Below are 22,435 nucleotides of genomic sequence, written 5' to 3'. Positions count from 1 at the left end.
TGAACACTGCTGCAACGTTTGAATTTTTACTACTCTGGAAGCCTAAGTTCAAGTAAATGAGACTCATGAGAGTGGTTACAAGTCTATGAATAAAATATTAGCTCGTCTACCAAAAGGTACCAAAATGAAAGGTCAAGAAACTTCACCGAAAAAAAATGAAAGGTCAAGAACGATGTGGTGTGGTGGTCCTCCATCCATTCTCCTTTCAATCGGTGGTCCATTCCTTCAGCCACTTGTATATATAACTTTTCAAGCCCAAGGCCACATATATACTTGAAAATCTAGGGCCCTTTAAAATTTTATTAAGGGGAAAGATATCTGGTCGATGTGGCTCGTAGACACAGAAGCACGCAAAATTACCACACTACACTTATGAAAAAGTAAAAAATTCGATCCAAGGCAATGCTTGCGCATGCGCTTCCATTGATCAGCGTCTATGTGCAAATTATAGAGGCCCAACCAGCAATCTCTTTCCCATTTATTAAATAAGAAAAAAAAGAGTTTGGTGCAATGGTCCGGTGTTGCCACTTCTTTCTCCATCACTCTTTTTATACCATAATCATCGTTTTAAAAAACCTTATAACCAATAGTCCAATACCGTGTTGGAAATTTCCTTCCCTACTACTGGTGTAGGAAAACTTTCTCAATGAAAGTTTCTTATACGAATTTTTACTTCTCCAATTGGGGCACTGTTCTCTGTGCTGCAGCACAGCCTGAGCCCAGACACATGGGGGTGGACACAAAGATCACCTTACCCCTTGCACAGGCAGCCCATGTGCCTGGGCGCAGGTTGCACTGCGGCACAGAGAACATTCTCCCTCTCCAGTTTTACGAAACCGTGTCCTCTGGTTTCCACCATATTATTATCATCAACGTGCATCCAAGCTGGCTCACAGAAGAAAGGCACGTGTCTTTATCCATTTCTGTGAATACGTGCGGAGCTTGTTCACCACACCAATGGGCAAAAAAAGGTAGCCTGGGAATTGAGTGTCTAACCCTAGTTAGCCTTTCATCGGTTGTGAATCAATCCACTCAATGCCACACAGTTTATCTCTCTCTCTCTCTATGTTCGCTTTGATTTGCGTCCTGTGTTTGCATGTTTGTTATTGTTCACATTTTCGGGGTTTGTTGGTCTCCCTTCGTCAGCCATGGCGGCCAAGAACTTGTACGAGAATTTCTCTAAAGCTTTGATCGATGATGTACTCAGGTTGGGTGCCATGAAGCAGACTGGCGTGAGCTTGAGATACATGATGGAATTTGGCTCTAACCCCACTGCCAAAAACTTGCTTATCTCTGCTCAGTTCCTTCATAAAGAGTTACCCATAAGAATTGCAAGGAGAGCCATTGAGCTTGACAGCTTGCCTTATGGTTTGTCTGATAAACCTGCTGTTTTGAAGGTATTTCACTATTTGATTGGCCTCTCTGGCAATGGATTATTTTTTTTTTCCTTCTTTCTCTTCTTTAGAAGATTCTTGGATGTCTGATTATTTATGGACATAATCTTGTTTGTATCTTTTCGTTAATTTTTCCCAGTTTTCCCCAGGGGCAATGGCCTTTGTGTTTGCTATTGTTTTATGTGGTTCCACTCGCCCTTTTTCCTAAATCGCTGACAAAATTTTGCGTATATCTCCTTATGTGTGTTGCATAAGATCTTTTGTCTCACTAAGGCTTCCTGTGGATTCTTGCTATTGACAGAGGGGTTCTAGTGGATGTTGGATGAGACTTTGAGCTCCCGTTATGGCCTCCTTTTGTCGTTCTTTTGTTGGTATTAGAAATCGGCTGAACCTATTCTGGAGGTTGTTGGTAGGGGTGTAGAATTGATGTAGTGCAGATTTTTCTGTCCTGCTATGTAGACATGCGCCCTGGTTTTAGTGTTCTTTTGTGGATTTCCTTACATTGGTTGCAATTGGTGCAGCATTTTGCAGATTCCTAGGATTGATAAGTACCCGTGTTGTAATGTTTTCAAAGATCTGCTTGCCCTTGATAAAATACTTGTTGGCATCATTTACACCATAGATTGTTTAGAGATGATTATCTGACTGGGCAGTTGGCACATGGGTTTTACCATTCTACAGAATTTTTGATATTAAAGTCTTCTTGAGTCCTTTTCTGCATAGTTCAGATAGAGTTATAAATGTCTATCTCTTAGATCTTTCTGAACTTTTCTGCAGACAAACTTTGATACTTGGTGTCATTATTTTGGTTCTGCAAACAGTTTGCAATTGGGTGTGACTTGTGTAGTTCCTACAATGTTTCATTTTAACTCTGTATGTGATTTTAGATTTGATGTTTCTAATAGCTTTAGTACAGGTCTGTTGACATTATTCATACCGTGAGTTGTTGGGAGATGGTCCCATGTGGGGGTGTGTGGAAATTCTAGTCCAGTTGAGACCCAAAATTATGAATTTTGCAGCTGACTTTGCAATTTGGCCCATGGTTTATTAAATTGAAGGTTTAAGAGCCATTTCGTCTTACTTATTTTAATATTTCTCTTATAGGTTCGAGATTGGTACTTGGATTCTTTCCGTGATCTTCGAAGCTTTCCGACCATCAAAGATACAAGTGATGAGTTGGATTTTACACAAATGATTAAAATGATCAGAGTGAGACACAACAATGTGGTTCCTATGATGGCTTTGGGTGTTCAACAACTGAAGAAAGACTTGAAGCCAAAGGTTGTGACAGAAGATCTTGATGAAATTCACCAGTTTCTTGATCGTTTTTACATGTCAAGAATTGGGATCCGCATGCTCATTGGTTAGCTCTGTCTTTCTTCATTCTTATTGACCTTTGTTTAGTTTCCCATTATACAAGCATTTGCGTCTCTGGTTATCTTGATTTTGTATCATGTTCTCAAAAAATCTCCATTACATATTTATAAGAACTTTACTGATCAGAATTTGGACTTTGGCTGAAACTCAGGGCAGCATGTGGTATTACACAATCCAAATCCACAACCTGATCGTGTAGGTTACATACATACCAAAATGTCTCCTGTGGAGATAGCACGAAATGCAAGTGAGGATGCCCGTGCTATTTGTTTGCAAGAGTATGGGAGTGCACCTGATGTTAACATCTATGGTGATCCCAACTTTACATTCATGTATGTTCTTCGTTGCCATTTTGTTGAAGCTTTAATAATTGCTTTTTTTTTTGGTGGCAACATAGCACTCCTTTCTTGGTCTGGTTTTGTCACTCGTTCTCAGGTTTTTGGTTTTCTTTTTACATTATTTTCTGGTATTATTTATTTGCGTGTACAGACGTTACAAGTTCTATCCTTCATCGTTACATAGTGTTTTTGTAGCACAGACGATACTGCCAAAATTGAGAGAGAAGAAAACCCTAATTTCTGAAATCTTCGTCTCTCTCGTCCGCAACTGCTACAATGCCTTTCAAGCAGTACGTTGGGATCGGGAGAGTTGCTCTCTTTAACTACGGCAAAGATTATGGGAAGCTTGTCGTGATAGTTGATGTTATCGACTAGAATAGGGCTCTTGTTGATGCTCCTGATATGGTGAGAAGCCAAATGAATTTCAAGAGGCTCTCGCTGACAGATATTAAGATTGACATCAAGAGAATCCCAAAGAAGAACACCTTGATTGCTGCCATGGAGGCAGCAGATGTCAAGAATAAGTGGGAGAAAAGTTCATGGGGAAGGAAGCTGATTGTCCAAATGAAAAGAGCCTCTCTCAACGACTTTGACAGGTTCAAAATCATGCTAGCAAAAATCTAGAGGGGTGGAGCTATCAGGCAAGAGCTTGCAAAGCTGAAAAAAGAGAGCGCTTGAGTAGAAGATTTGATTTAGGGAAATCAATTTTGTTTGTGGTTTTTGAACTTGTCATCAGTATCTAGCTTTTGTTTTATGTTGCTACTTGTTAGAGGTTAAGAGCATTTTGATCGGTAGTAATATTGGTCAATGCATCAGATATGATCAGTTTTAGTGAGAATTTTTATTGTTCAGTAAACTCATTGGGTTTTTTGAATCTTTGTTACTCTTGTGTGCCAAAAAAAAAGACACTACCAAAATCATTGCAGCTTGCTATTTAATCTACTAATGAAAAGTTTTTGGAACATTGCTTAGCTCAAGACCTTTTGACCTGTAATAACTTGAACACACAGCAATTCGGTAACTGCACAATAATTTTGGTTGCAATCCAATAACAATGTTTAAATTAAGTTAAAAAATTGTATGTAAAGATTTAATTAATATCGCTGATGATTTAAGCATATTTAGAAGTTCAAGTATTATTCTCATTTTTTATTTATTTCCAATAGTTGAACCTTTATGCAAGGGTTCAACAGGTTCATGTAATATGCAAAATTTCTTTCTAATAGGGTTTGGTTTTAAGGATTAGGGTTGGGGTTTGGATTGATCCTTGCTGATTTTGACTTGGATTTGGAGTGGATAACCCAATCCACCAACCAGAGCTGATGATTCTGCCGGTCCATTAGATGACCCATTTTTTATCCTCCTTGGAAAGTTCCTGGTGATCACTGAATCCATGAACTAGGATGCCAAGTATTTGGTGTTGTGCACAAAAGTCTTGTTTATGCTTCATTTAGGGTTGTATCTGCAGTGAATGCATAACGTCCTTCAATTCTATGGTATATTTATTTTGTTTGTTACTGTAACAGGTATGTTCCAACACACTTGCATCTTATGTTATTTGAGTTGGTTAAGAATTCCTTGCGTGCTGTCCAAGAGCGGTTTATGGATTCAGACAAGGTTGCACCTCCCATTCGAATAATAGTTGCCGATGGAATTGAGGATGTTACGATAAAGGTATCCATCCGAAACATGGAAATTTCTTTTTCGTTATATGTATTTGAGTTGGGATAAGGCTTGGTGAATTGAGTTGTATTTTTTATTATCAGATAATTTATTTGAGGCTTTGATTTAAGGTAATATGTTGAAAATATCCCCAAAACTAGTGTTGTATTACACCTAGATTAACATTATCAGTTCTATGGATATAATAAAATTTATAAATTAACAGCTTTGATATACTAGTATTATGGGAATGATGTACAGTAGATAATTACATTAGTCAGTTTTTGGAAGGGTAGCTCTTCTCGGTTTTGGTCAGCTAACTCCATAATTTTTTATGAAGGACAAGAATTACCAGGCTGTGACTAAATAATGTTCCAGAAAAACATTCTCTATACTTCACAGCAAAACACAGGGAGCCTCAGTGTGGAACTCTTTATGCCTGTTGAGATTTAAGAAGGTTCTCATGTGGTGTCTTGTTTATGGTCGTTTTAATGAGGGATAAGGGTACACATTGTTGCAGGCATCTGTAGTGCTTTTGTTTTTGGTGCCATTGCATCCCAATAGCATCTAGCTACACCTGCCTCTCTCACTTACACACATTATTTTTGAGTTTATATTCTGTATGTGTTATAGGATTAAGAAATAAGATTCATGTAGCCAACCCATTTGGTTGGGTTAAGTTTTAGTCAAGTTTAATAAATTGTTTTTTGTATATATTTAAAAAAAATGGTGCAAGCCCCCTAATTTGTTTAAAAAGAAAAAGAGTACAGGCCCAAGGGATTCCCCTAAAAAAATATACTTACTTCTTGATATGCTTAACAGATTGATTGATTTCCTTAATATTTCAGATCTCAGATGAAGGAGGTGGAATACCAAGAAGTGGCCTTCCAAAGATATTTACATATCTTTATAGTACAGCAAAAAACCCATTGGACGAGCAATCAGACCTTGGATCAACTGATGGGGTGACAATGGCTGGATATGGATATGGCCTTCCAATAAGTCGCTTGTATGCTCGATACTTTGGAGGTGATCTGCAAATTATTTCAATGGAAGGATATGGTGAGTCCAATATCTTCCTTATCTAACTTTTATATTTCAACAAAAGATCTATTGGTGAGAATATATGTAGTTATCTTGTATATCTTTAGTGATCTTAGTGGTTGGCATTCCTTTCTTTCTCTTGTACTCCCTTTTCCATTCATGACGAAAGTTCTTCACTATGTTTCAAAGAGTGAATTTTTTTTTTCATTACAATTGTAGGTATTGATGAAGGTAAAACTTCTGAACCTTCTTTCACTCTGTGTGATGCTTGCATTAGGTTCCATAATTTTCTGTAGTCACTGAAGAATGTGTTTGAAATGTAGTTTCAAATAACTCTAGGTGTAATGTAGTTCCTGTTTTCTTTCATTCTTTTAACTATTCCTTTTTGTTGGTAAAAGCATCAAGTAGCTGTTCTATTGCAAAGACAAAATGGTATTTATTCTATTGCTTTATGATAATGATATGCTAGTGACCTAAAACAGGGCCTTGAACCATACAATTCACCCCCAAAGAAAATACAAATAAAAAACTGAAACAGGGACTTCATAATCATTAGAGATGCATGAGCCTGATCAGAACCTTTATATTCAGGCTTGCTTAACCTATTTCAATTGAAGTAGATGGCCTGTTATTGCTTAAAACTTTGTAGTCTCTCTTTACCTTGATAGAATTTTTTCGCAGCAATACTCAATAAAATAACTGATGCAGGAGCACTTCCTTGGACCGGGCTGAAACTGTTTGATAACCCAACCGAGAACCGGGCCCGAATTGGGATTTAGGTCAAGTAGGATAAGTAGAGATTTATAAAAAGTAATCTTTATTTTATTTTATTTTGGTAGGAAATTGGATACGTAAAAAGGTAACTGCGTATTTTCCTAGTTTGATAATGTTTCTACCTCTGTTTTAGATTACGTATAGGGTTTCTTTTATTTTTTTCTTATTTATATGAATGTGTTACCACCAATTGGAAGATAGGTTGAAAATAAATTAAGTCGAGTATTGAGTTATTTGAGTGCTGGCCGAGTTGGGGAAAAGAGAACAGTACTTCATAAACATCAAGGTGACTGTGATTAGTGAGCAACAACCCCTTCCGCAGAGATTGCTTGAGATAACGAAGGACCCAAAGCACTACATCATATTGATGAACACAAAGATTCTGCATAAACTGACTAAGCACGCTGACAACATATGTAATGTCTGGTCACGTAACATTGAGATACAAAAGCTTGCCAATCAGCCTCTGATAAGTCTTTTTCTTTTGCAACGGAGGAAAGATAGTATCATGAAGATGATGATTCACGTCAATAGGAGTGGAAGTAGGCTTTGTTCCAAGAAGATCTATCTCAACCAGAAGGTCAAGAACATATTTCCTCCGGGAGATAGAAATGCCCTTAGTAGATCAAGAAACTTCAATGGCCAAAAAAATACTTAAAAGAATCCCAAATCTTTAATGTCAAACTTAGCGCCAAAAAGATTTTGTATTCGTGATGTGCTCAGGATCGTCTCCAGTTAAGATTATGCCATCAACATAAACCAGAAGCACTGTAGTATTGGCACTGTCCTGACAAAGAAGACCGAATAATCAAAGGCACCACGCTGAAAACCGAACTGAGACAAAGCATCACTGAGCTTCTCAAACCATGCACGGGGAGATTGCTTGAGCCCATAAATCGCCTTACGTAAACGGCAACCATAGCCAGCAGGAACAACACTATAATATCTCAGGAGAAGACCCAAGGTGGTTTCTATTTAGTGTCCTTCCTTGTTTGTTTTAGAAGGCTGAGCTATAAAGCCTAGTAGTTTCTAATTTTAGTTACCTTCTATTTTAGTTAGATTTTAATAGTTTCTATTTCCCTATTTGCTATTTTCTGATTAGTTTCTATTTTTATTGTAAGCTTGCCTAAGCTATAAGGAAGGAACAGATTTGGAGAATAGAATTTGTGGCCAAGCTTGCCACCGGTTATGGGAGAAATTCCATGTTTCAACAGCTGGAATAGCTGTGGATGAGAGACCCAGGCTGAGAGAGCCATTCCCCTACCCCCTTCTCTTCTCTATCTTCTCCTCCAGGGCAATCAATCCCTTTTTGTGTTGCTGCTACCCTGTGATCAATACAAGTGCTGTGAAGAATCACTGGAAGGCTACAATTAATCCCCAGATCCATCCAAGGCTGCTGTTGCTGTTGCTGATCAACATAAGGAGATTTTCACACCTTGCGGATTCAGTTCTGCCCCAAGTTCCTGCTGCAACTTCAAGGCTGCATATCTCCACATTCATCCATCGAAATCTACTGGGCTTTGGAGCATAGAACCACACCATCAACCACCCACTCGATCCCAAGTCTGGCCCATCCCATTGGCTGGATTGCTCCATATTCACAAACTTTCTATTTTCATTCTACTCTCATATCCTCACTTCTGTCCATTAGAATCTCACCAAAATTGCAGCAAAGCTCCTTCATACCCAGCCTTACACTCGATCCTTCTTGGAGACCAAGTGCAGTGCTAATTTGCAAGTTTTCTAACAACCTTCTAATTGGTGTTGCTGCCTTATCTCCCAATTCAGCCATACAAACTGAGTGAAATTTCCAGCAGTGTTTCACCACCATACAAGAAACCTTCGATCCAAGTTTGGATACCTTCCCAAGGCTGGTTTGGTTTGAAACTCCAACTTTCTAATTTTTGTCCTAGTTTCTAATTTGGTTTGTGGGTTATTTGGGACTAGTAATCTAGTCTTACATTAAGGTCCGCAGACATCGGAATACACTAAATGAAAGAGAGAGTCAGTTTTATTCATGCTGAAAGGATAACTGGTTTTACAATGCTCTTGGACAACTGACCCATCTCACAAGACAATTAGGAAACTTTGACAGACTCAAACAACTTAGGAGTAACAAACGAAGAGAATGAACAAAAATATGACCCACTCATCTACGCCATAAGAAAAGATGAGCATCAGGTTTATGTGCCCCTTTACTCAAGCAAGCAGTTAAAACCATGTTGAAAAGTTGCTCCAACTAGCAAGCTGGTTGTCAATGGGCGTTACTGTATATGGCTGTTTAATAACTGATGAACAATAACCGGCTGTTCACAGGTGAGCCAGTACATCAGCCGGTTGCTGTCCATCAACCGGGCCGGTTGCACATAGTGCTCTCAGGTCCCTTCATCTGGTTGATACCGGTGAGCCAGTTCCATCAGCCAGATGGACCTCAGAGCCCTTAGGAAGGATCAGCCGGTTGGTAAACGGTTACATCCATCCGGTTGCAGATTTTGCCAATATATGAAATCTGAATTTTGACATCATCTTTTCAACAACAACAACAACAAACTCAGCCTTATCCCAATTTAATGTGGTCGGCTACATGGATCCAATCAAACAAAGTAGGTAAAAACTGCGAAGTGAAAGAGAAGAATGGGAAAATGAGATGAGAAGTGAAAAATGAAAAATGACAAATGAACAAAGGAAAATACAAGAAAAGTGAAAGAGGAAAGAGGCACAGCTCAGCAAGTCAGGAGAATCTCAGCTAAATAGGGTTTGCTACATGGATCCTTGCCCTCCAATAGGCTCTATCTGAGGTCATACACAGCCCGAGACCTAGACTATGCATGTCCTTTCTCACAACTTTTCCTATGGTCATTTTAGGCCTACCCCTCGCTCTTTTAGCTCCATCAATCGGAATCATATCACTCCTCCTTGGGGCTTCCCTAGGCCTCCTTTGAACATGACCAAACCACCTCAGACGACTCTCTCAGAGCTTGTCATTGATGGGAGCAACTCCCAAGTCAGCTCTGATATGATCATTCCTTACTTTATCCTTCCTTGTTTTTCAACACATCCATCTTAACATCCTCATCTCTACCACACAAAGTTTCTCAATATGACACTTCTTAATTGCCCAACATTCTGCCCCATACATCATAGCCGAGCGAACAATGGTTTTATAGAACTTTCCTTTAAGCTTTAAAGGAATACGTCGATCACATAGCACTCCAGACGTACTTCTCCACTTCAACCATCCCGCTTTAGTTCTTTGTTAGACATCATCTTCTATGTCACCTTCCTTATTTATGATTGACCCCAAATATCTAAAATAGTCGCTTTGTGGTATCTATTTGCACCATGTCAGTATCCATCATATTGTGACTAAAATTACACATTAAATACTCCGTTTTCGTTCTACTAATCTTAAAACCTCTTGTTTCCAGGGTTAATCTTCATAGTTCTAACTTAGCGTTAATCCTTGCTTTTGTCTCATCCACCAAAACGATATCATCGGCGAAGAGCATACACCATGGGACCTTGTCTTGAATGCTCTTGGTCAGGTTGCCCATGATAAGCTAAAAAAGATAAGGGCTTAAGGCTGATCCTTGATGGAGCCCCATTGTAATTGGGAATTCCTTGCCTTGACCTCCCACAGATCTCACACTAGTGACAACGTCCTCATACATATCCTTTATTATATCCACATATTTACTTGATACTCTTCTCTTCACTAGAACCTGACGGATTAAGTCTCTAGGGACTCGGTCATAGGCTTTTCCTAGTTAATAAAGACCATATGGAGGTCCTTCTTGCTATCTCTATATCTTTCCATGAGCTTCCTCAATAAGTAGATAGGTTCAGTTGTGGATCCACCTGGCATGAAGCCAAATTGGTTCATCGAGATATGGGTCTCTCTTCTCAAACGAGCTTCAATAACCTTCTCCCAAAGTTTCATAGTGTGGCTCATAAGCTTAATGCTTCTATAGTTATTGCAGCTTTGGATATCACCTTTATTTTTGTAGATTGGGACTACAATGCTTCTCCTCCATTCATCTAGCATCTTCCTTGTGTTCATAATCCTGTTAAACAAATTGGTTAACCAATAGACCCCACAACTTCCAAGAGTTTTCCACACCTCAATCGGTATTTCATCTGGGCCTAGAGTATTGTCTATTTCCATCTTTCTTAAGGCTTCTTTAACTTTTTCCATACTAATCTTTCTTACATATCTATGCTATGTGATGTCTGGAGGAGGGATGTAAATGTCCAGATCACTTCTACTCAACCTATCTCCATTTAGAAGGTCACAAATATACTCATCTCGTTTCTTCACGATGTCCTCATCCCTTACCAACAGTCTTCCATCCTCACTCTTGATGCACCTCACCTAATCGAAATCTCTACTCTTCCTTTCTCTCATCTTAGCTATCTTAAATATAGCCTTTTCCCCTCCTTTAGTGCTTAGGTTGGTATAAAGATCCTCATATTTCTTTTCAAATATATATTAAGTCAAAAATCCCAAATTTGGTCATTTGTCTTCCCAAGGCCAGGCTACCAAAAAATCCAAGCATTGGTTTACCAATTTGTTATATTTTGGATTTTTTGGTCAAAGGTGTCTAGGATGTCGTAAGTGAGAATCACCTTACATAAGTGCATAGGAATTACAAGATTTATAATTTACAGCATAAATTTCTTAAACACACGAAGATTCATCCACACCGATGGAGTCCTTTGAAGAGTGATTCCTTTGATTTCTCTTGACCTGCTCTTGACCCAATGTTATGGCTTCTTCATCCAATTGTGTTCTGATGAAATCTTTGGAGGTTTTGCGAGGTGCTCTTGAAGTATACCAATTGTAATTGATGCTAACAAGCCAAGGTTTGGACTTACTAAAGTATATAAACACTTCAATCTATAAGAGTGGGCTTACACAAGGGTTTGTGGTAATCAAATAGATTGCCACTTGCTGCCACACATTGGAAGGCCAAGCTCTTATAGAGACTTAACCAAACAAGAGACTGTTGCCTCAAACAATCTGCACACATACAAGAGTGGTTAGAATATACTAGTTCAAATAGGTCCTTTCCCTATAAGGGACACTGTTAGGGTCTTTTTGGTATCATTTTTTCATTTTGTTTGTGGTCTATTTAAAAAAAAATCATTAATAAAAAGGTTTTTTAATAATAAAATGTAGGTATCGAGGAGGTCTCGAGGCTTCGCTCCCTGAAAGAATACCATAAGTCAGTCAGTAGTCGAATAGACTTTGTATTCGCTCCCTGGACTGGATCAGTTCAGTCAGTTCAGGCTCACCTCACACTAACAGAATCGGAAAGCTAATTTAATTACACGAGACTCAAATCGAGGATCAGAATCGTTCCTTCGGGCTGAGGTTGGTGCACTTGAGGCGAAACTCTTTGGTAACTATCAGACATAATAGAGTATAGAATGAGAAATCGTTTGGGAAAGTAGGTATGTGTAAACAATTTTTAGTGGTAGGTGAAGAAATTCCCCCATCTCCCATCTTCTTTTCCAAGTCTGAAACACAGAGCAGGACTCCTGTCCCACACCCCTTTGCAACCAACTCCGCCCCACCCGTGAAGCTGTTTACACATTTTTGTGTTTCTTTATTCATCCTCCCTTGGATCAAAAGTTCAAAACACCATATATGTGTATAACTGAAACCCATCTGATTTAGACATGCCCCCCAAAATTGCAATCCATCCTGGTGGAAGTTATATCCAATACCAGATTTGAGATGGCGTCTAAGGCTCTGGTATATGTGTATAACGCAAACCCACATAGATCTGATGGGTCTCTATAACTTCTTTGTGGATCTGTGTTAAAAGGATGATGGTTCGTCCCACTCCATAATGACCTCGTCATCTATCTGGGTCATATGGTTGTTCAAAAAAAAGTAATAATAATAAAAATCTTATGGTTGACTGAATGTTTAGCTCTGATGGATTGAAGCAACACCCCATGTTCCTCAGCTCCCATGCCTCTCAGCACACCCAAGCATGAGTGGAAAAGAGATTTTTTTAAACAAAACAAAATCTGATTTAAGGAACAAAACAGGGACTCACAGGAACACAGAATAACAAAATCTGATTTAAGTTGAGGAGTTGCAGTGGCAGGGACACATCCCCTGCCCGCGGAAGGGGGTCTCAGTGCCTTGGGCAAGCAGGGGGTGGTGGTGGCGTGTGGTTGCAGCAGGGGTGGGGTGGGGGCGATAGGATATGGGGGTGGGCACGCTTGGAAGAGAAGGGGGCTGAGGAGGAAGAACAGAGGGGGTTGAGGCGAGGTAGAAGGGGGTCGGGGAGGTGTGTTCAAAGAAGAGAAAGTGGGGTGAAATATGATAAACCATAACAACTGGTATTCGGTTTTGTGAAGGAGATGTGTCTTCTAAGGGGCGTACAAGGAGAGATCTCTTGCTCCTCGTACGAGGAACTGAGCCAGACTCTGGAGAAGGGGGGTTGCAGCAGCAGCAGGAGGAGAGGAGGAGAGGAGGAGGAAGAAGAAGAAGGAGGAGGTGGTTGGGATTCGACTTTCTAATTAAAGGAGGAAATGACTCCTTTACACTCGATTTTGGGACTTTATAAGCACATGCTCATTAAATTTTCGCAAAAATGACAAAACGATTTTTGGCCAAAATCCATAATAAGGTCTCAACTCTATTATGGTTTTTTCTATTATTTTGATGTTTTTAAATAAAAATAGGGTCCATAACTGATACTAAACACTTACAAAAACGTTTTTGTGTCAAAAAAACAAAATGGAAAATGATACCAAAAAGACCCTTAGTAATCTCCAAAAACATACTTGAATAAACCGTAATTCAGCAGAAAAATCATTTAATATTACGAAATGTCGAAGACACAAAATTCAATGAAAACGACTAAAATTTGCATTAGGAATGAAAAAGAAAACCATTTAATATTACACAATGTCAGAGTGTTACAAGCAAGGATAGAGATGTTTTGGATATGGTTTCGGTCAAGCCCGAAACCAAGACATGCCGGTGGGCCTCCCTAGGTTGAAACTAAACGAGATTTTTGACCATAGGTTTTGTTTCGGCCAAGCCCGAAACTGGGACAACTCGGAGATTTCGGTCAGTTTCGACCGACATTTAGTTCCATGGATAGAAGTACAAGTGTACAAATGTTATAAACAGTCAAGTGAAAGTGTACAACCAAGGTTTAAACACCCTTGCAAAACCGTTCCTTCAACTCTATGTCAAGACGACATAAAGTTCCGGCAAGGTTCAAAATCATTGGGAAAAAGGATATGCATCTAAGTTTGAATCTTACACGAATCTTGCTTTTATATGTACTGTTTTGTACCGAAACCGAGTTGAAACCGATATTTCGGTTGAAACCGTACATTCCTACTGAGTCACACTCAGTTTCATTTCAACCTTTGTCAAAACCGAAATATTTCGCGAAATCTCGGTGGTTTCGACCGAGATTTCAAACTATGCTTAAGACTAGAGTTCGCTTGCCCAACATAAAACTTCTTATTATATTCATTGATGAAATCTCGTATCTCAATCTATGGTGGACATGTTATCAAAAACCAACAAGAACATCATTGAGTCTGAGGATGATGTATTTGTCAAATTCTCCATTTCTCAATATTGTGATGGGGCTTATTGTGAAGTGTTTGATTCTTCTTAGCACATTATTAAATTGGGTCAAGAGTGGTTGGAGAAACAAAGAGGTGTTGTTGATTGCAATAGAAATTTGTGCACCCTACAGCCTTCTCACATGCGTCAGACATCCGTTCTTCAAGAATTGGTTGATGAAGTATGCTCAGAGTCACAGAAAGTGACACCAACAATGCAGTCACAGGGCTAGCTGAATGGGTCAACACATGAGGAAAACCGCTTGGATGTGGGACAAGAAGTAACGGTCAAAGAAGACGAGACAGTTATTATGGTTGAGGCAACAACATACTCCCCCTCCCACATATTTAAAATTCAAGACACAGATGCAACATCGAAGATTCATATCTGGATTTTATTCAGTTTGCAAACAAGAAGCAGCAAGCGCCCATTTAGTTGGGATAAGGCTGAGTTGTTGTTGTTTGTTATTCGGGTTGCAAACAAGAAGCAGCAAGCCCCCGTTGGAGTGTCTTTATTTCTATCAGTCTACAAAACTCGTGGGCGAGTTCTTCTCAACAGCGAAGGAATTGATGTAGGAACACTTCCTTGGACCGGGCTGAATCTGTTTGAGAGCCTGACCGGGAACCGGACCCGAATTGGTATTTGGGTTTAATAGGATAATTAAAGATTTATTTTCTATATTAGGATAATAATAATAAAAAAGGGCATACCTAGTGCATGAGGCTCCTGCCACTGCAGGGTCTGGGAAGGGTCATAATGTACGCAGCCTTACCCCTGCTTTTGCAGAGAGGCTGTTTCTAGACTTGAACCTGTGACCTCTTGGTCACAATGGAGCAACCTTACCGTTGCACCAAGGCCCACCCTCATATTAGGATAATATGTATCTTCAATTTATTTGTTTTGTTTTATTGTGGTAGGAAATTGGGTAGGAAGGTAACTTTGTAGTTTCCTTGTTTGAGAATGTTTCTATTTCTATTTTAGATTACGTATAGGTTTTCTTTTCTTTTTTCTTATTTATATGAATGCATTACCAGTGATTGGAAGATAGATTGAGAAGGAATTAAGTTGAATATTGAGTTGTTTGAGTGCTGGCTGTGTGGCCTTCCCTTCCCTCCCCTCCCCCCCCCCCCCTTTCCTCTTCTTTCTTCCTTTCCTGCGTGACTCCAGATCTGATCCTACTTCAGGTCAGTTCTCTTCTTCTTTCATTCTTCTCCTCCTTTCTTTTCTTTTTTTCTTTCCTTAAACCTCTTTTGGGCAGTTGTTTGAGAAGAGGGAAAATAGTTGGACTTCCTTCGCTCCTAGACCATTTGGTCTTGAGATTTGGAGACATGTTCATTCCCAAAGGATCGACTTACCCTGCTGAGTTTCAAATCTGGAAAATCCCTCTGTTGTGAGAGTGAGACCAAGGAATACTGCTGGTCTCATACCTACTGTTAGGTCAGGTTTCGACAGTACACTCCCTTATCTTTTACCTGTGGTTTCGGGTGGCCTTTGGTGGCATTCAATAAGGTTGTGGGTTGAAACTCTTGCCCCAAAATCCCAGAGTCATGAAGGCACCAGCGAAGGAGATCTCTTCTCCAAATTGAGACTGGTTTTTTCCACTATTGTTTCTGTTTGTGGCTGGAGGTTGAAGATGACCCTCCTTACCCTCCCACGATATTACCTCATTTGTGATTATTTCCCGTATTACCCCTCCTTTCTTTGGTGAGTTACCCAATATCCCTTTCAGATTCTGGTTTATTACATCTTTTCCACTCCCCTTTGAAAACTTGTGATAAATTACAGATTTGCCACTCCTTCCTTGTAACTTGGGTATGTGGCATTTGGGTGGGCACATAGCAAACACAACAGGGTCAAAAGCACTACAAGAGTCTACTTCAACTTTTACTTTCTATGATGTTTTGGATGATGGTATTAGTTGGATTGAATGTTATGTTTTGAATTTTTATTATGTTTTGTGATTAATGAAACAAATGTTATTCCAATTTTTATATCACTTATATTATGCACATATGGTAATTGATTGGTAATGTGAAACGTGTACTACCAATATTAAAACGGATTTTATTTTTTGGTAAACGAATAAATCCTGAATCTGAATCCGAAGCCGAATTTTATTTTGTCCTTTTTTTTACCAAGATCTTAAATTAACAAAACGGCTTGTTCCAAGTAATTCTCTGTCCAAATATTTCGCAGATCCGAATTTGCCAACTAGTTGTGCAGTTTGGCACATTTGTTGAGTACACATGTCCTACGTTGCCTCATGGTGACGCTCAGGCTTATCATTGAATTCTGTTCATGATGTTAATTCTTCCTTGGAATCCCTGTTGCTATTGCAGGATGATTGCTTTGTTTCATTAGATGCACCAAAGACTTGTCAATTAAATTAATCCTTGACACAAGTTGTTCATGGTTCCAACGTTCATGACATTCAAGTTTGTTATGTTATATTTCTTGTTTCCTCAGTAACCTTAATACATCCTCATATCAAGATCCATGACGTGTTCTACAGGGACTGATGCCTACCTTCATTTGAGTCGCCTGGGAGATTCACAAGAACCCCTGCCATGATCCAAGGACCTGCTTGAACTTCCGAGTTGTATTCAAGAAATATGAAATGGGAAGGTCTGCCTACTACTGATGTAAGCTGGGCATATCTTGCAGATCATCCTGTATCTTGCGGAGCCACGGCTTTATTGTACATTCTTTCTCTCCATTCCTATTTGTGGTTTTAATGTTCATAACCGAAAAATAAAGTTCAAAATGGTTGGTTCCCAATAGTCAAAATTGAATTGTTTGGCTGGCACCTTTTTACATGGTTGTGTCTTTTCCCTTTTCAAATGTTGTTTTCAAAAGGTTTGTCTTTTGAGGCTTTATTGGAGGATGTCTTGAGGAGTGGCCCCCTCATGTGCAAAGTGATTTTGCCTTTTATCTCAAGTCATTTGTATGTTTTGTTGCTCCAAATACTTTCAAAGTTCTCTCTTGTATATTTTCACATAGAAAAAGTTGAATAGTGTTCAAACCTTTTGTAAGTTTTCCTTGAGTGTTGAGAATTACCTTGTCTACCAATGTGACCCTCACGTCAAGTGCAAGGATTTTTGGGTGGGCTTGTAAGGATGTTGTATCTTGGGAGATTGGTTTGCAAGTAAACCCTGTTTGCACCTATAGGGGACAAATAGAATCTTAAGGAGAGTGACCAATTGGTACGCCTCAGTCTTTTTTGTTTCTACCGTAGATGATCGTGATCCGAAGACAGACTCTCCTAAGTGTGACATTGTTTGAAGAATTGCTTGCAATAAGATAAGTCTTACTTTATCCCTATAGAAGTGGTTATTTTCTACATTTCTTAAGATTGTATTTTTGCTTGAATTTTTGTAATTCTTAAGACTATAGAATGGCTTGAGTATATGCTATTCTTCTACCGCTAATCAACATTGGAAAGGAGGAGTATCTCTTTTCCATGACTTCAATTTGCGTAAAAATGTACGTGAAAGAAAGGAAAGAGAACAGTGGGGATGTTTGTTTGCAAGGCCAATTGTCATGTATCCTTTGACAGGCCATTTAATTATTCTTCCTGTACATTGGTGACCGATCCATAAACTGCAGTAGGATGATTCGTTCGTAACATTGTTTTGAAGTGATCTGTTTCTTCACTCATGAATTGATATACGTTTCATGAAATTATTTTAAAAGTTGAAATGGTGCCGGAACATTGTTTGATGACTAAGAAACGTTGGAATATGAAACAGTTATTGAAAATAGGTGGTGGTAGGTAAGTAATGGTTCTTTTTCTTCGTATCTATTAAGCCCAAGCCCTAGTACCTTTTGAGAGTAGGACTTGTCAAGTAAAGGACACTACATTTATATATATTCTTTGAGAAGATTCCACCATAAGTTTTTCTTTCTTACTTTAAAGATTATCGAGCATTTGTCTTTATTAGACATGGGCCTCATATAATGTTGGAGCATCTGTAGAGAACTTTTTGTTTCTAAGTGTGAATGGGTGGCAACAGTCTAGAGACCAATTTATTTCAAACCTCACATGTGTTAGTTGATGATCGATATGTTAATCTCTAATGGTGTTATGACCCTTGGAAAAGTGCGTGAGATAGTGCATATGTTATTAGAAACTTCATGTTTTTTCATGAGTTCTCTTAAAGGTTTGGTTAATTTCACTTATTCAAAGAGTTGAATATCTTGAAGTGAGAATATGGGTTATAAACGTGGATGAGCTCTTGATAATTCCTCTATACTAATGTATTATTATTTACCATGGAATGCACTTCTTTCTCTATGATATAGTTCAAATCTGTGTTCAGTCTTGAGCATGAGCATTTATTGTTTTAAAATCAAATTTGACAAATGATAATACACGGAATTGAGAGAGAGTTCATTCTCTCAGGTTATGTGTAGATAGGTAAAATGAAGAGAAATGAGGAGTGGGCCTATTGAAATTTTTGGGGCCAGCAGTAGGCCCTATCTTATGGATTTAGTGGGATCAAATGTAATCTGATATGGCCCTGTGGGGCCAAGTCTGATTGTTTGACTTTATTGATTAGGTGTAATCTATATTATTTGGTTATATGCAAATATATTCATCTGTATACAAGTACTTGGTATATATGGAATCCATTTTTGGAAATTTGATCATCACTTGGAATTGTTCTGATTTAGTAACCCAGTTATGACAGAGATAAAAGATCAGACCTTGGCTCAAATATGGAAATATTATATTGTTTTTTTATTGACAATCTCTTCATGTGGACCTTGTGATAGGTCATTTGGCCTAGGTATCTAAATGATATTGTGTTAATGCTAATTCTAAGGTATTTACTTTGTGCATCATTTGTAGTGATTGCATACCTAAATCTAATGTTTGGATGACCCTGCTTATTATGTGTTAATATTTGATTGAATTACAATAAATCCAAAGATTGACTAATTAAGTGAGTGACCAAGTAGATTGTTCTAACCGCTCGTCTTTAGAGACAAGTGGCATTGTATAATGCTTATTGATCAATACATAGTCCATCTGTAATTGTGCATTTAATTATGTACATATAAAGTTGTATATGAGCATGAATATTTATCGAGTGACATGTAAGTTGCATGGGTAAATCAGAATGAAAGTATGGTGATCACAATATTTCCCACTATGTGCAAACTCATTGTGCCGTTCTATAGTTGGCATATGGAAATTTGATTGCGATGAAATAAAATGTGTGGGGGTTACACTTTTTCCTACACTTGATATATTCATATTATGTTGATATAGTTGTATGAATATGGTAAACCCAGAAATGTGGGGGTTATTGTGAGAATGTATATATTTGTATGCAAGTCTCTCTTCTTAAAGAGATAAATAAAGCCAAATAGAATGGTTAATCTCTACTTGGAAATAGAATCTAGATATGCGTAGATTTGGTTTGTAAATGCTTGAACATTACTTTGGTCTAAAGGTGGCATGTACAAACATGTGTTGGGGAAGCGATTCATGGAATCGGTAATATAAATCTGAGTTATAGGTTCCTCCATAATTCTACTTATATGGTTTTGTAAGAAGGCCAAATCTAGAGCCACAAGGCTAAGTCTACATCATAGATTTATATGGTGATGCCCGAAGCCAAATCAATATAAGTGGTGACACGAAATGCAAAGGGCATGGTTAGTAGAGAAATAAAGACATATATGTCTTCGTTACATATATTTGGTGAGGCTTAGGAAGATAGCGTTATCGATTCAATATATTCAAGATAAAAATTACCTAACACTATATAGCCTCTGACCACTAGCGTTGTATACATCTAAATGAATGAACCTTAAAGTCATGTGATGGAAACCCAACCTATGTGAAGCGGTAAATTCCTGAATTAGGTTTAAAGGGTAAAAACGAGGTCACTGGATGACTTGCTAGTGCTATTATAATTTTGGCTCATTCTGGTTAGATGGGGAAAGTAGTACTCACCACAATGATAGAGGATGAGTATATAGCTCTTAATCAACTATAACTCATAACTATTGGGGTGTGTTATTTGTGGTGCACATTATGAGTTGACCTAAGTGGTTGTAAGAAGTGGGGTCGCTTCTAATGGGAATTTAAAGGCGAAATTGTCTAAACCATTAACCTGAGATGGGACAAGGCTGGTCCTTTAAAAGGAGGAATGTCCATTTATTTCGGATGGGACGACATATGGTCGGACTGTAGGATATGGCTGGCAGGTCATCAGTGTACCGAACAGGACGACATATGGTCGGACTGTGGGATATGGCTAGCAGGTCAGTCGGCTACACCGATGAGGAAAGGTTCAAGAAACGTTGTTTTCACCAGTACTTAGTAGCGTGGCTTGTCAGAACTAGTGTAGATTTAAGTCCAAAAGACGTCTACAACAATATCTCCTATATGTTCTAAAGTGCTCGATACTTATAACCGAAGTAAAATTCAAAATAGTTCGTTCCCAATAGTCAAAATCGAATTGTTTGGTTGGCACCTTTTCACATGGTTATGTCTTTTCCCTTTTCAAATATTGTTTTCAAAAGGTGTGACTTTTGAGATTTTATTGGAGGATATGTCATTTCTCTATTTATAGGAGTGGTCTCCTCATGTGCAAAGTGATTTTGCCTTTTATCTCAAGTCACCCGTATGTTTTGTTGCTCCAGATACGTTCAAAGTTCTCTCTTGTATCTTTTCACATTGAAAAAGTTGAATCAAACATTTTGTGAGTTTTCCTTGAATGTTGAGCACTACTTTGTCTATCAACGTGGCCCTCAGTCAAGTACAAGGACTCTTGGGTGGGCTTGTAAAGGTTGTTATATCTTGGGAGATTGGTTTGCAAGTAAACTCGGTTTGCACCTATAGGGACAAATAGAATCTTAAGGAGAGTGACCGATTGGCACGTCTCAGTGTTGTTTGTTTCTATTGTAGATGTTCATGATCGTGATCATGATTCGAAAACTGACTCTCCTAAGTGTGACATTGTTTGAAGAATTGTTTGCAATAAGATAAGTCTTACTTTATCCCTATAGTAGTGGTTATTTCCTACACTATTTTATCAGGTACGTCATGATGCTCCATTTATTTAGGCATATGCATGTGTGGAATTTCACCAACTTAGAAAGTGCTTTAGCATGTATCCTTTTGCTTATGTCCACAAGGATCACCCCTTATAAAAGCCGTACCCAGTGCACAAGGCTCCCGCATTTTGCAGGGTCTGGGAAAGGTCAAATGTACACAGCCTTACCCCTGTTATATCAAATGAATATTGATGAGAGAGATTGGGCAGTGGTGGATGTTATGGGGGTTCTACAAGAGTGGCAAAGCCAAGAAATGATACAAAGGTGTAACTGCTCCCTTGAAGCCCTGGTTGAGGCTTAAACAATGGGATTCAAAGACTATTATGCTGTTACAAGCTTGAATTGTAAAGAAAATAAGTGTTCGGAATAGCTCAATCATGCAAGGGGGTTGCATATTTGAGCCCCATATCTCTGGGTCTTATTTATAAAAATTGTTGTTGTTTGGTGGAAAAGATGGAAATGTTGGTTTCTATGTATGAACCAATACATATGGTGGTGAAGATCTGTTTAATATTGTTGCATTATATCAGAGGGAAATTTTGCCATTCTGGCTGAAGTCTCTTCATCATAACTCATACTACCACTAGCCTTCCGTGGTTGTTCTCTTATAAAAAAACATCATTACAACAGTTCCTTAAGTTCTTTCGTCTTATTGTTTACTCCCTGTGGGTCTCAGGGTCAACTTGGGATCTGCTAACCAGGAGCCAATTGAGACAGAATTTTGTTTTTGCTTGGAGCACTGTCCAGGTTGCAAGTAACTATGACCAAATTTAGGGTGGTTTATTGTGATATTAGAATTGTACTGCAGTTTTTTAGCGTTTTTCTTCTCTGTTTCATACACATTGTTTGGTGTAGTGCTTGATGGGAGTGTTTTGTTTCACACACATTGCCTGCAAAATTCAGACACAGATTAAGATTAGAATGGCAGGAATCGGGATCGGGTTAATTCCAGATCTTATTCAAGGGATGAGTGAGCCTCTGGGCCAACGGCTCAGGTTACTGAGCCCTGTTACACTCTACTTTTAGCACCACAGACACTCTGAAGACAGCAAGTATTAAACCATTCTGCTTGAGAGGTGTTTTATAGTCTAATTTCCTTAAAAGGCAAAAAGGGTTGCGGAACAGATGTATTTTTTTTTATTGGCGGGGAATTTTTTTTATGGGGAGGG

The 22,435-nt window shown here is 38.7% G+C and overlaps 1 protein-coding gene and 1 pseudogene across 2 annotated transcripts; both read left to right on the top strand.

Moving 5' to 3' along the window:
• The first annotated feature begins 1,060 nt into the window (after window positions 1-1,060).
• Window positions 1,061-22,106, top strand: LOC122659921 (pyruvate dehydrogenase (acetyl-transferring) kinase, mitochondrial-like). 2 transcript variants are annotated; one of them, XR_006332581.1, is made up of 8 exons: window positions 1,061-1,397; window positions 2,499-2,757; window positions 2,923-3,103; window positions 4,636-4,783; window positions 5,620-5,833; window positions 16,708-16,774; window positions 16,823-16,920; window positions 21,937-22,106. XR_006332581.1 is itself a non-coding variant. In XM_043855081.1 (6 exons), the coding sequence occupies exons 1-6, from the start codon at window positions 1,149-1,151 to the stop codon at window positions 16,764-16,766; spliced, it is 1,110 nt and encodes a 369-aa protein (XP_043711016.1). In that variant the 5' UTR covers window positions 1,061-1,148; the 3' UTR covers window positions 16,767-16,920. The 2 variants fall into 2 exon arrangements, 1 of the variants encoding a protein (XP_043711016.1); XM_043855081.1 differs by lacking the exon at window positions 21,937-22,106 and having other exon boundaries at window positions 16,708-16,920.
• On the top strand, window positions 3,333-4,000 carry LOC122659922 (annotated as a pseudogene).
• Window positions 22,107-22,435: the final 329 nt, after the last annotated feature.

This window comes from Telopea speciosissima, chromosome 4 (genome assembly GCF_018873765.1).
Source record: "Telopea speciosissima isolate NSW1024214 ecotype Mountain lineage chromosome 4, Tspe_v1, whole genome shotgun sequence".
NCBI lineage: Eukaryota > Viridiplantae > Streptophyta > Magnoliopsida > Proteales > Proteaceae > Telopea > Telopea speciosissima.
This window is presented reverse-complemented; position numbering and strand designations above follow the sequence as displayed.

What these genes read in the sequence shown, in the direction of transcription:
- LOC122659921 (XM_043855081.1), top strand. Translation starts at nt 1,149, where the DNA reads ATGGCGGCCAAGAACTTGTACGAGAATTTCTCTAAAGCTTTGATCGAT. An exon ending in ATAAACCTGCTGTTTTGAAG is followed by an intron (nt 1,398 to 2,498) that starts GTATTTCACTAT and finishes TTTCTCTTATAG; the next exon opens with GTTCGAGATTGGTACTTGGA. An exon ending in GATCCCAACTTTACATTCAT is followed by an intron (nt 3,104 to 4,635) that starts GTATGTTCTTCG and finishes TTACTGTAACAG; the next exon opens with GTATGTTCCAACACACTTGC.